Consider the following 14,976-nt stretch of genomic DNA (forward strand, 5'->3'; position numbering starts at 1 on the left):
TATTTAAGATGGTGAGGAAATTACTTTTAAAGAATGACAAGGCATCTTCGACTGACGGGATGAGGTCAATATCCTTCCAGGATACCCGAGCCAGGTCGATTAGAAAGGCCTGCTCCCAGAAGTGTTTTAGGGAGCGTTTGACTGTGATGAGGGGTGGTCATTTGCGGATGCGGATGCAGGCAATGAGGCAGTGATTGCTGAGATCCTGGTTGAAAACAGCAGAGGTGTCTTTGGAGGGCAAGTTGGTCAGGATGATATATATGATGGTGCCCATGTTTATGGATTCAGGGTTGTACCTGGTGGGTTCCTTGATTATTTGTGTGAGATTGAGGGCATCTAGCTTAGATTGTAGGACTGCTGGGCTGTTAAGTTTTTCCCAGTTTAGGTCAACTAACAGAACGAACTCTGAAGATAGATGGGGGGCAATCGATTCACATATGGTGTCCAGGGCACAGCTAGGAGCTGAGGGTGGGTCTATGACAGGCGGCAACAGTGAGAGACTTATTTCTGGAGAGATTATTATTTTAAATTAGAAGCTCATAATGTTTGGGCATAGACCTGGAAAGTATGACATGACTTTGCAAGCTAACTCCTCCCCCTTTGGCAGTTTAATCTTGATGGAAAATGTTGTAGTTGGGGATGGAAATCTCAGAATTTTTGGTGGCCTTCCAAAGCCAGGATTCAGACATGGCAAGAACATCAGGTTTGGCGGAGTGTGCTAAAGCAGTGAGTAAAACAAACTTAGGGAAGAGGCTTCTGATGTTAACATGCATGAAACCAAGGCTTTTTCGATTACAGAAGTCAACAAATGAGACTGCATGTGTCACATTCGTCATACAAATGAGACCAAGGTGCAGCGTGGTATGCGTGCATTCTAATTTATTAAAAAAAGGAACACTGAACAAACGAACAAAACAACAAAACGAACCGTGAAGCTAATATGAATAGTGCAGACAGGCAACTAAACATAGGACAAGAACCCACAAACACCAAAGGGGAAATGGCTACCTAAATATGATCCCCAATCAGAGACAACGATAAACAGCTGCTTCTGATTGGGAACCATATCAGGCCACCATAAACATGCAAATGCCTAGACCTACAAAACCCTAGCCAAGTGATCATAGGGTCCAGTGAACAGCAATAGATGGAACAGGTAAGCCGCGGGGTAGTCATTACTACGCTAGCACGCGGGAGACACGGCATTTAAAGTTAGCAGGCCGGGATAAGTAGAAGTGTCTGCTCCGACGTCTGGCAATGGCCGGTTGAGGGCACAGCGGATGGAATTACGTCTGCGGACCAGTCGTGGTGGTATGCCGGCCGCCGTGTCGATAAAGGGTCCGGGCCAGATGGCGAAAGAGGTATTGTAGTTAAAATAATTTTGTTTGCTAGCCAGGAGATGCCCCTTGCTCACGGCTAACTGGTGTTAGCTTCGGAGCAGGGGAGTTAGCCACTATAGCCACTCGGTCGCAGCTAGCAGCGATGATCCGCTGCAAAGGTCCAGAGCTTACGGCAAGTACCCGGTGGAGTAGTGGATTCTAGCCGTTTCCGGGAGGCTGGGTAGCCGGGTGATCACAGAGTAGGCCGTGCGGTATGCCTGGCTCAGGTCTAGCTTTGGGACTGGGTCACTTGGTGGCAGCTAGCTAGCTGTGATTATCAGGAGTAATGGTCCAGGGTTTACGGCAGGAATCCGGCATTGTATTGGAGAAAAACAGTCCGAGGCTGGTAGGTATTATCCAGGTAAAAAAAAAAATGTTGGTGCCTGTGCAGAAGGTAAAGGCCGCTAGTAGTGGCTAATAATGGCTAAATAGCTAGTAGCTAATTAGCTGGTTAGCCTCTGATGGCTAGCTTCTGATGGAGGTTCTGGCTATAAGGTCTAAAAACAATTGCGGATCCGATCCGTGTCACATTGAGTGAGGCGGCGTACCGGAAGGTATATTTAATTTAAAAATAGAAAAGAGATTGAAATATATACAAAAAATATGAAAATTACAAAAAGTAAACGAGAGGACGACAAACCACGTCTGCACTGCTACGCCATCTTGGGGGGAAAAAAGTATTAAAGTTAGTGAGGGAGATATAAGACTCCAGCTTCAGTGATTTTTGCAATTCGTTCCAGTCATTGGCAGCAGAGAACTGGAAGGAAAGGCGGCCAAAGTAGGAGTTGGCTTTGGGGATGACCAGTGAAATATACCTGTTGTAGCATGTGCTACGGGCTCCAGAAACAGAAGGACTGGAATTTACGCCAGTGGACAGCAGGTTGGATTCACTGACACTGCAAGTCGGTGGCTAACCTAATTTAGCAGGCGTAAAAGAAAAGCCTGAGCGGAGATCCCACTTTGAGTTTTCAGAGGAAAAGGAAGCTAGGTTGAAGATAGCTGTATCACCGGTTGGTGGCAATTCGGCTAAGGGTGGTCTGGGGCTAACCTCTGATCTGTGATTGGTTCCTTGTCCTTGTTGTCTTTCTTGCACAGGACAGCCTAGCTGACCTGACAATTTAACACCTTATCCAAAATATTGGATTACTGGGAGTTTCAGGGGTACATCACACGATACTGCAGCATTGAGAATAAGCCTTGGCTTACACTGCAGTGCTAAACCTCTCTCACCAGACAAATATAATTTTGGGGGTATAACTTGATGTGTTATTTCACTGGAATTACACGTTTATTACATTCCCTCAAAACATCTCAGCTAAGGCATTATGTGGATAATTTAACACAGGAGTCGTCTTTACTCAGGCAATGGCACATTTTCATTGATCTAAATTTAGACCAGTGGTCTTTTATCTGGACCACCATAAGAATTTTGCGCATGCTGCATAACAGGGCTGAACACAGATAAAGTATCTGGGGTTGAATGAGCAACACACTTTTCACAGTTGTCCTCTGGAGGGTTAAGGGGCCTAAGCACTACGCTGTCCTGTCCTACCCAGACCTACACACTAATCCTCCGGTGGTGACGTCACTCAGCCTGTCTCCAAATGGGACGCGGTGCAGCAACAACTTTGTGGACTAGTTAGGCGTTCGTTGTGCATCTCCGGACGCAACATCACCCGTTAGCTGAACTTTTAACAGACTCCTCAACTTCGGAAACTCTGGGAAACTAAAAATGGGTAGGTTTCAAAATTAAATATAAATAAATGTTTATGTTTGACGTAACGTTTTAGATTGACCACTTTTTCCGTGATTGTTGATTATTTTTGGTCCTCCAAAGAGATCACTCCGCGCAAACAACATCTAAAAGTGTAATGTTTACAATACTTTCCACCCGATTTATTTTTATCTGACCCGGTTTAGTAGGCTATCAGCATTAGAGTAGTTGACCAACTCGACACAAGACGATTAAAGGGAGATAAGTCTGGAAGGATTTCCCTTACTACCAGGCGCAACTCGGCATGGCCTGAGAAGTTCCAACTGGAGTTGATAACCCACATCACTATCAGCTGTCTGAGGAAGTACATTCCTCATATTGCTCTTTGGTTTCTCAACCACTAACTAAATGAGTTATAAATGAGTAAATGAGTATCACAAATACATGTTTATAATGCCATCTTGTATGAGTAACTTTCCAGTGTAGATTGGTTTTGATTGAAGAGATCATAATGTTTTGACTATATCATTTAGTTGATGGATTGGAAATGCATTCTCCAATAGCTTATATAGAGATGTTTCAGATTGTTATTGAATAATTGATGGTGGAGCTTTATTTGCAGCTACATCTGGGTTTGCAATTCAGTATGAATATATTGAGCTGTTATTAGCCAGTTTGAGAGTTGTGTGGGCGGACAGTGGATGAGTTTCAGTTTTAGTCAATAAACAAAAAACCTATATTATGCTATAAGCATTTGGGTATCGAAACCAACGTAGAGTCCATAGACTATACACCCTCCATCAAGTTTCGACACTTGTCTCAAGCAGGCTAGGCAAGTGATGCAGTGTCGTGCCTGTGAGGGGCTGGGAGTTGCACTGGGGTGTAATTCCTGTGTCCTACTTGACTCTCTGACTCAGTCCCAAGTGTTGACCATCTGTGTTTCCACCCAGGGGATGCCTGCCTGGCAATAGGGAGCTAGGCGCCAATGCTATGGATATTCAGCAACTTCTTAAAGGCTCCCAGCAGACTTATGGGCTTTGGGGCTCTAAGAGGCTGTCGGCCAGATGGGACAGACAGTATAGATTGAGAAAGAGCACTCTCATTTACCCCCGAATTGTCTATGAGACTGTTATTAAGCTATAGTCAGTGTCTTTTGTGTTCTTCATATCATATCACACGGTCCTTCATTAATAGGAGTAGAATCATTCTCATTAATGCAGAAATAGATTGTTGATGCTCTCCAAGGCAGGCCTATATGTTGCTTTTTTTTATTGGGGGAACTGAGCCTTCCCTCTCACAGGATAGATGGGCTCTAAGAAAACAAATGGAATAGAGCTCTCACATAAGCCTGTTGATTTGCAGTGGTGCAGCTGAGGCTATGGGGGGACTGGGAGGAGAGAACATTGTCAGTGTGAGAATGTGTATCAGCATTCATTAATTCCCTATGAAGCTCCCACAGTGGCCTCTTTGTGTTCCTAATTTGGCCCTTCTCCTTTGTGTGCGACTTTAGTGGCTGTTGATGCCGAGGGTAGTTCACTGAATTGCAAGTTGCAGAGTAGACGGACCCTCTGTGAAATAGGCCCCTCATCCTCTCTCTCTCTCTATCTCTCTCTCTCTCTCTCTCTCTCTCTCTCTCTATCTCTCTCTCTCTCTCTCTCTCTCAGAGGATATTGCCTTGCATTGCAATTGACCATTGTCCACTGCCTCAAGGCTCTGTTCACATTCATATGTCTCTCAGTAGGACATTAAGACAATAGGTCCCCGAGGAGGGATAGGGATGAGAAGTTACCATTGAGTATAGTAGTGCTGGTGAGCTTCTTATAATGAGGTATTGGCTTTGGTTGTTGAACGTTTCCCTAAGATGTTATCCGTAACGCACGAGAAAGACTAATAAGACGTGCTCTAACAGCCTGTAATGTGTTGTTGACTATATTATCACTGTGGAAAAGTGGCAAACAAGCAGTGTTTCCAGTGGTTCTGATGGTTGACCTGTTTTGCATAATGAAATGAATGTCTTACAGCTGTTTAGGGATTTGTTTTGTTCTACGTGCTTCATGGGAATGCAGGCATGGACTGGTGACTACATCCCCAAAAATACAGGATGCCTGGAGGACAAGGAGAACAGATGATGCCCTTCAGACATTAGACTGTAGGTTACTGGCACTGTCTAAATGGATTCCCTGGTGACTTTCTCATGGAGGCGGTGTCACATTTAAAACATTCCCCACTGTTTCTCCGATGCCTCTATGGTGTTAAAGAGGTTTTATAACAGTGGATATATGGACAATGTGGGAGGATGCTTGGCTCTGACTGGGACCTCCGAAGTCCAAGACTTAATTCAGTGAAGAAGCTGCATGGAGTTAGATGTTCCAGATGTTCTGCCAACTTCTACTCAGCTCTATAGTCATGTGACTCTCACCTGTTTACTCAGCATCGGCCTCTGTCGCTATGCATCTCCTCCATGCCAACAGCCCAGAGTAGAGATTGTGGACTCATGCAACACTATTATGGGATCTAAACTATCACCCCTTGGGAAATGACCATGATATAATTGAGGAAGGATAACTGTGTATAGTGCTTGTGAGGATCATGCATGTTTATGCAATACAGCAGCTAAGAACTTATGTTTTTGTATGCAACACAGGGGCCTACGAGTGGCTTCTGGCTGTTTCATTAGTCAAAGTACTTTACAGATGGGATCAATATGTTTCTGCCATTTCTTGACCTACTGCCGGTTTATAGAAACTCTGAAAGGAAAGAAGGGGCAGATGCGAAAAGGAGAAACTCACAAGCCTGTCATTTTCCATTTTATAGAGACAATTTAATTATATGCTTGTTCACATTTAGGGCTGTCTTGTGACTTGCAGGAGTTAAGGCTAATCAAATATAGCGAATTATGGACTTACTTGACTCTGAACAATTCCTCTCTGAGCCAGAACTTGATAGCCAAAAAAATAAAAATAGTCTTTCCTGCATGGAAACTCTCGAACTCCAAAAACTGTTTTGATCTGTACTTAATTGTTCTCTGGAAAGAGTTATTCACCACTGGCGTCAAACCTCAAGATTTAAACATTGCACCATTGTTTATGACTGTAATCGGAGAAAGAGAGAAAAAAATCACTTGATTGCTAACCCAAATCAATAATGTCATTTTGTAAGACTCATTTGATTAAACATCTCATGGGTGCTGTTGTCTGTCATCCGATTGGCTTATCTCTATTACTCATGGTTTACGGGCAGAGTTTAGTGGTGACATAAGTCTTGTGCCAAATGTTGTTAATCTCCCTCAATCCCAAAGTCAATGTCTCCATTGACTGTAATTTCAGAATGTCATTGTTGACTACATTGACACACCAACAGAGAAAACAGACATATTGTTTATTTCTGCTTCATGGAAATGATCTATCTCAGATGTTGTCCCTCCTTGGGACTTTTTTGAACTGCCTGTCTGCCTGGTGTTTGTGCAACCATCTGGGATGTCTGGAAGGTGTCAGATTGTTTTTGTCACACCAAGCAGGGTTACTCTGACATGGTTACATACACAGTGCACACGACTGTGCAGTGACCCTGCATCCTGAGAGGGACGAGAGGAAAGGAGAGGTTCCACATCTTTGAACGTCATGCCACTGGGCGAGTGTTTTTTTTTGCTCTCAGAATCAGCGGCTTGTCAACCGATGCCTGAGCAATAACAGAGGCTGAGATCATTTGTCCCCATGCTCTGATCAGGATTCAAGGTTATCTCTGTGTGTGGGAGCACAGCTGGTCCATGCCAGGCCCACTCCAGATAATGGATACTGGAACAGGGGACAGCTCATGAATAACGTTTACATCCATATTTTTGTGAAGTCTGCAGAGACGCAGTTTGGCTTGTTTTCTGTTCAAATACCTGGTATTCTCACATGTGACCGCTGTCATTTTACCACCTGTGTAGGAATGATGACGTTAGAAAGGATGATGTAATAACACATTTACTCAGCCACTGATGCAACCATTTGTTCATTATGTTTCACCAACCACCCCCCCCCCCCCCCCCCCCCCGTCTCTCCACATACTGTATGTTTTTGTTGTTATTATTTAGACAATTTCATTTTCAGCATTTACGATTTTTCATTACTCTTTATTATGGGTTTGCGGGCATCAAATATGCTTAATATCCATGTTAATGAGGTATTTGTTGTAATAATTTAATGATTTCTGGGCTTCTCTCCATTTGGCAGAGGATCTTACCGAGCATCTTTGGCAATTAAGCAGCAGATGAGGCCCACATATCCTCTCAGACAATCTGAGCTGCTCTGCTGTGAAACCACTTAGTCCAACCAAATAAACTCTGCTATTTAATCCCTTTCTCTTTCTCTCCCCTCCTCTTTCTTCTCCCTGTTCCACCTTCCCACCTCTCCTGCTGTCTCTCCTTCTCTTATTTTCCTTCTCCCCTCTTCACTGCTCATTCTCTCCACCCGTCCACACCTCTTATCCTCTCTTCTCTGTCTTCACTGTGGATGGTTGATTGCCCGGCACCAACATTGCAGCTCCGTCCAAGCGCTCATGTTAATTTGTTGAGCTTAATAAGTCCTCCTCCTGTCACAAAGAGGGCCATTGTGTATTGTGATATGAAATGATAGGAATAGAAGTTCCTGAGTGGGAATGCTTGCTCAAGCATGGCCCGTCCCCCTCACTTTTATTAAGGGCCTATTCACTGCTACACTGTGATGTGTGGGGGCGAGGGGGGGGGGGGGGGGGGGGGAGTCACTGTGCTAACCTCCAGAGTTCACCCTTGTTAGAGAGTTGTCACATTGGTGCTGGAAACAGGGTGGAATCTCAATGCCTAAAATATCCAGGATATGTAAATGAGTACATCCTGCCTCCTCCAGAACACTTGTTCCGTTTGACATGGTCGGTCATAATAAAGACATTGACTGTGCAATTTTTTTGTTGTGCTTGTTTAAAAAATAAATTAAACTGTGAGTTTTTGTTATTGAACATTACCTCCAGAGTAACAAAAACTTTTTTTTACAATAGCCTTTTTATTAATAATAATAAAAAATGCATCCTGATACTATGAAGTACCTTATAACATAAACAAACCCATGATGGACAAAGTGTCTTCAGATACTCTGTATGCTGGCAGTGGCCCGAGCCTAGCTGAGGGGATATTTGTCATCCCTGTCTGTGGACAAACAGTCTGTATCAGTTTTTTTTGTACAGCACAGAATGTGTGGTCCACACAAACATTTCCAGAAGGCCTGGGTGAAAGCCGACAGTAGCCACAGACCGACACAAAAGCAGACAGTAGCCACAGACCGACACAAAGCAGACAGTGGGCCACAGACGGACATAAAAGCAGACAGTGGACCACAGACCGACATAAAAGCAGACAATGGGCCACAGACCGACATAAAAGCAGACAGTGGGCCACAGACCGACACAAAGCAGACAGTGGGCCACAGACCGACATAAAAGCGGACAGTGGGCCACAGACCGACATAAAAGCAGACAGTGGGCCACAGACCGACACAAAAGCAAACAGTAGCCACAGACCGGCACAAAAGCAGACAGTGGGCCACAGACCGACACAAAGCAGACAGTGGGCCACAGACCAACACAAAAGCAGACAGTGGGCCACAGATCGACACAAAAGCAGACAGCCGGCAACAGACCGACACAAATGCAGACAGTGGGCCACAGACCGACATAAAAGCAGACAGTGGCCACAGACCGACACAAAGCAGACAGTGGGCCACAGACCGACATAAAAGCAGACAGTGGCCACAGACCGACACAAAGCAGACAGTGGCCACAGACCGACACAAAAGCAGACAGTGGGCCACAGACCGACATAAAAGCAGACAGTGGCCACAGACCGACACAAAGCAGACAGTGCCACAGACCGACACAAAGCAGACAGTGGGCCACAGACCGACATAAAAGCAGACTGTGGACCACAGACCGACACAAAGCAGACAGTGTGCCACAGACCGACACAAAAGCAGACAGTGGACCACAGACCGACACAAAGCAGACAGTAGCCACAGACCGACACAAAAGCAAACAGTAGCCACAGACCGACACAAAAGCAGACAGTGGCCATAGACCGACACAAAAGCAAACAGTAGCCACAGACCGACACAAAAGCAGACAGTGGGCCACAGACCGACACAAAGCAGACAGTGGACCACAGACCGACACAGTGCTGATGTGCATTCACACCCTCATTGAACAGGCCAGCCTACGCTTGGGGACTGTATCGATGCGACGGAAATCAATAACCATTTCCAACATGACCCAGAACTATTGCCAAGCTTCGGTTAAACAAATAGCCTACACAGATCATAAAGTATATAGGCTAGGGCATAACAGTCACTTTGTTTCAGGGTCAGGAATAGTGGCTTGACATAATTGGTATATAGTGGTAGACAGCATCATGCCTATCTACTGATACCAGGGGGCAGAGGTATCTGTAGGTTGTGACATCATTTCCTATACTAGTAACCCAGAGGCCCCAAGCCTTCAGTACTAGATCAGGATCTGGGCCAGTAAATTAGCTAGTAGGTCAAAGGGCGAGATGGGGGTTAGTGATTGTGTCGTCAAAAAATGGGGCTGATGCAATTAACAAGACAGACTACTTCCTTTGGATTTGTATCTTAACTTTGTGGGAGCAATAGTATTTTAATGATACGAGTACGAAATCGTACTGTATCTCTGCAGAGAAAGCAAAATAATGAAATAAAATCCAATAGGACCGAAGTAGCCCCAATAATCTTTCACCTTCCATTTTATAATGTGCCTGAAATAGACAACTGGCAGACCCTTTGAGGTGATTTCGCTGTCAACAGTGATAGCTCAAGTGAAATATTGGAGCCATTCAACACACTTCAACATACTGCGGTCAGTATCTCTCATCGTCTTCTGACCTTGTTCAAAACCACCGCTTGAACTTCTCATGTTGTAGCCTTGATCTGTTTTGTTTGTATTTTAGTTCAGTTTTTTATGGATATATATATAGATTTTTTTATTAAAAAAAGAACTGTTTGACTGTGGATGGCAGTTAGGGTAGCAACAACAGTTAAAGTGAGTCCAAATGATTTGGAGCTTCCAGCTAATGCCCTCCAGGGTCATCTGCAGAGAACCAGAGAGAAAATACCCCCAGAACACCCCCAGAATACCCCCAGAACATTACGCTGTGGGAGACTAGGAATGTATTGTGGTGGTGGAGGACTGTTATATACCTTTCATACCTAGACGTTTTTCCGCTTACTTTATCATGCCACCAACTTTTTGACACCTTTTCTTTATATCTGAAAGGTATTGCAACAAAACCTGTACTTTTATTTCTACCAACCAACCAAGCCATGATTGCGGTAATGTATTTAAAAGTCCCGCCAACCCCTCGCTTTTCATCTTACCGACATTGAATTATGAACATTCTGTTGTTGTCCGACATCAAACTTGTCCTTGTCGACCACAGAAATGCTTTTAATGCATTTTTGTCTCCATTTAAATGTATGTAGTTCTGTCCTTGAGCTGTTCTTGTCTATTGTCACAGAAATGCTTTGTAATTTAGCTTGGGGGAATGCACACTGCCATTTCATCTTTTTTTTCTTGACTTTGATGGGTACATATTTAAAGGCAAGGTTGTGGTCATACGCACTTCTTTAAAAACATAGGTGCTGGGCTAATAAAGAATAGTAGTACAGAAAAAGAAGGCCCTTACACCTTTAAAGCTCCCAATTCACCGCTTTTCGATTCGAAACGGATCGTCGTCAGGTATTTAAAGTCTTCATCTCCAGCACCACCCCAACATCAACATCCTGTTGTGAAAATGGCTCGTTGCTATGTTTTGTAGTAAAAACATAGAGATGTAACGATCTGGGTGTAGTGGGTGCGAAGTCAGGCGCAGGAAGCAGAGAGTTCAGGGTAGTGCTATTTAATGCACAAACGGCGAACATAAGCCACCCCACAAAACACAGGGAGCACACAAAACAAGTGCCCCAAACACGGGGACTCAAACAGTCCAGCAAAAACCCAAGAAATGGGAAACACGTTAAACTCAAACGTGCACACTAGTTACACAAACAATCCTGCACATATTTTCCATAACCAAAAATATAGTATTTTCAAGTTTGAGGCTGATGATAACTGGAAGTAAAAGACGCAAAAACTAAACTTAGGAACGGGAAGCATAGAAATAGCTCACATAGAACAGATCTACCACTTCTTAGACTTGCTTTCGCAGAGAAAGACAGATGTATAGCACACATTTCTATGCGAATTTGATTGGGTCGCCCAAAAAGTTACATATTGCAGCTTAAATACTTAATATGCATGAGTTTCTAATTTAAACTACAAATCGCTAGTAGGCTATCTGTCATCAGCCAAAATAGCTGTTGGGGAGTTTGAAAGGAAAGAAGGTGTGCGATTTTGTGATTACATCCAATGTGGATCAAAAAAGGTGCTTTCTGAAATCATCCTACAGAGTTTCATCCAGGTCAGAGGTTTTTATTCTGGACATGATCGAACAGAGCAGATTCTAATGCGGTTCCAAATATTATTTCAATTTTATTCTGTTATATTCCTTTACATTAAGTCTTATCAATTAAAATATAGGCCACATGTGTGTTGATTGTGATCGGGGCAGTTGAATGTAGGCTAAGTGTGTTTCTTGTCTGTTTAAAAAAATAACTATTGATTTCATTTGCATGGCGCAGCAGACCAGTAACATAATAAACTCAAATGCTATGCTATTCTGTTCTTTTGAAAATACATTTGATTAGTCTTATAATGTTTTTGAGGACCTGCATGAACAAATGAATAATGGATTTCTTTGTCTAGCCTGCTCATATAATTACCAGAACATAGAATGTTTTGAGTGGCCAACTTTATATTCACCATAACAGGAAAATGCAAGGTCATTAATTACTAATTATTTACAAGTAGGCTATGACAAGCTGCTAACCTTGTTGGAAATGACAGAGTTTTAGTTATATAGTAAGCATAATTAAACTGCCTTACTGTGTTTGAACTGTGCTAAAATAATAGCCTCTTTACATTGTGAATGTGAAGAAATGAAAGCAGTGGAATGTCAGACTTTAAATAGGGGAATAGAAACTACAGCTGTCAGGTTACCATGACAACGATCACAACAACAGGGTCAAAGTTGAACGTATCTTGCGCCATCCCGAAAGCAATGGCTATATAAAAAGAGAATGCCCACATTAAGAGGTAAAAATAGGGCTGTTTAAAAGAAACATTGACCAATTGTTTTTACAGGCAACATACTGTGAATCCTATGTGCAAGCAAAATTACAGAAGGAGGCTGTAGGACCAGCCTGTTGGCCAGGTGCCCATGGAGAATATTAAACAACTTCACAGATAGCTCTTTGTGCTCGGCTCCTTTAGCACTGCTGCTAAACAACCCGTAAGACAAAGGCGTTCTGGGGTTCCCCCAGTGCAGCGCTAAGAGGTGTTCACCATATGAAGAGGCATGCTGGCCTGCCCCGGGCCATTCACAGGCAGCCAAAAGGGTACGCTGTATCGAGCAGACTTTTAAATGCAAACTAAAGTAACCCTTTCATACTTCCTCAGGCCTCTTCAGGACAACATGAAAAATAATACTTTTGTGAGATCTGGTTTAACAGCCACGTATCTGGTGGCGTTTACCTGCTGCATAGCTGCGGATGGATACTGCTTCTGGCATTCTGATGGATTTTTCCAATGGCTCGATAGAGTGATATCCTCTTCTTTTGACTCGTTTTATGTGAATAAAGAGAACTCCCGTTTAATATTCATCAAATCCAATCAAGCAAATTCCAACCCCCCAAATACTGTACAAATGTTCAATGTTTACGGAAAGATGTCAAATGAAAAGACACTAATTAGACCAACGTCCTTATAATCAGGTCATAATTTATCACTGCTATTCAAAGATACACATTAAGAGATAAATCAGTTGAACTATTCCAAAGGTCATCATGTACACACTTTTCCTTTTAATTGAAGAATATTCTTAGCACATCTTGGATGTTACAGAATGTACACATGATGATCCCCCCCCAGCTCTCTGTGATTCTAATGCATGTGACTATGGAACCAGTGTCTCAGAGGGTTGACGGTGTTAGCCGAATTGTTCCGCTAGGAATGCTTTTCCTGTGGAATGAATGAAGCCTCTGAGTCAAGCTCACATTGTCCACCTGTCATCCTCCTAGGATTATCTTGATAGACATAGAAGACACCTCTGCCCGGCAGATTGAAAATATCCAGAATAGCTGAGCATTCTGTCTGGATAAAGCGACAGCTGCAGGAAACCCATTAGCTTGTGTATCCAGGGATCACATTTGGCTGCTAAGACTGTTTGGGGATTGAAAAATTGGAATAAAGAATATAGTTTACAGTATCTAGACGCATGACTGAGCCTCATATTCTCTCAACACAAACAGGAGAGATGTAGAAAGATATCTGGTGTGTTGGCTGGTAAAGAATTATCAATATTATTGGTAACATTTATATCTTGACCAAACTATACCGGAAGCATTTTTTGCTGGTGTCTAGCTAGCATCACTATGGTTCTTTGGTTAATGGGACAGTATTTAAGCTGAGAGGATTTTGTATCCTTCTAGTTCATTTAGGAGGAAATGAGAAGCGAAAACATTGAGAACAGTGCGAGAGCTGCAAAGCCCTGGACTAAGAGAATGTCAATGAGAACGAAGCTTCAGGGCCTGGGAGAGTAAATCCCAGATGTTCCTGTCTGAAAAACAACTTGACCCCGTAACTGTGTTCAGTGAGCAACACAGACCAAGGAAGACCAGGGGAGAGGAGTTAGCGGTGCTGTGTGATATTTAAACTGCTGCTATGTCTCATAATTCATTTCAATGTCGGACATCTGCCCTATAAGAAACTAATGCTGTAACAATAGAGAGGCCACAGCTGAGATGAAAAAAATAATGCAGTGAAGGAGAGATAACATCTGGAACATAGGGAGCGACCAGCTTCCTGGTTTACTGTTACCCAAACAGGTTTGGGACCAATTAAAGAGCTTTGTAGAACCGTATTGGGGATAGTGGACCTTATTAACCAGATGTGCATGAGAAGTGGGATTCAGTGTTTCCTCTCTCCTCGTGCCATACTCACTGCTTTATGAACAGGGTGAGACGTCAGTGTGTGTGTGTGTGTGTGTGTGTGTCATCTATTTGACTTGACCAAGCTCAAAGCTGCTGGTTTCATTTAGGCTTAACAAAAGCTGTTTAAGTCGCCTGGCTGGCTTTTCAGCTATGGTCAGTTTTTTTCTGAACATAAAAAATGGGATGATCATTTGCTATGTTTTTAGATCTGATGTTTGGCTATTGGCACTGGAATTGAGGGATGTCTGTGTTTTTCGTCTGTGGTTCACAATTGGACGGGTGAATCTAATGAAGAACAGCATGGCTTCAGGACATATTGAAGTATGCACTGTCAGATGCATGAGCCGAGCAGTTGGAAATTGGAATTCAGCTTGCAGTCTATAGTGTCTATTTTTCACATTCAGATATACCAAACAGTTGATTAAAACTGTGTTGTGTCCTTCAGGATAGTTTAATGTACACATTCAGCTACAGCTGAGAGCAGGAGACATTTCGAAGTACACTACAGAGGCTGATGGCATGAATGGGTCATCCACAGTCTGTGTTTTCACTGCTCCCTCTACTCTACCTCTCCTTAGACATACCAATAGACCGGGAAATGATCCAGTGGGAATTTTGGGACCCTACTTGCAGTCCTGTATGAACTGGGGTACAATTATGCACTTATAACTGAAGGTACAAAGGATGACCTTACAGGGTACCACTACAGTGACAAGTGAATGGATGAATGCAACAACCATGTCTCTGTCACTAACAAATACAGTCAAAGGCA

General features: G+C 43.3%; 1 protein-coding gene across 2 annotated transcripts in view; it reads left to right on the forward strand.

Annotated features, from left to right (window-relative positions):
* The first annotated feature begins 2,959 nt into the window (after nucleotides 1–2,959).
* Nucleotides 2,960–14,976, forward strand: part of LOC110501391 (neuronal membrane glycoprotein M6-b) — a 53,191-nt gene continuing 41,174 nt past the window's right edge. The window contains exon 1 of one of the 2 annotated variants that reach the window (XM_021578926.2): nucleotides 2,960–3,115. In XM_021578926.2, coding sequence (XP_021434601.1) covers nucleotides 3,112–3,115 — 4 coding nt within the window. In that variant the 5' untranslated portion in view covers nucleotides 2,960–3,111. The remainder of the gene's footprint in view (nucleotides 3,116–14,976) is intronic. The other variant, XM_021578927.2, reaches the window with a different exon arrangement.

The sequence above is a fragment of the Oncorhynchus mykiss genome, chromosome 22 (assembly GCF_013265735.2).
Source record: "Oncorhynchus mykiss isolate Arlee chromosome 22, USDA_OmykA_1.1, whole genome shotgun sequence".
NCBI lineage: Eukaryota > Metazoa > Chordata > Actinopteri > Salmoniformes > Salmonidae > Oncorhynchus > Oncorhynchus mykiss.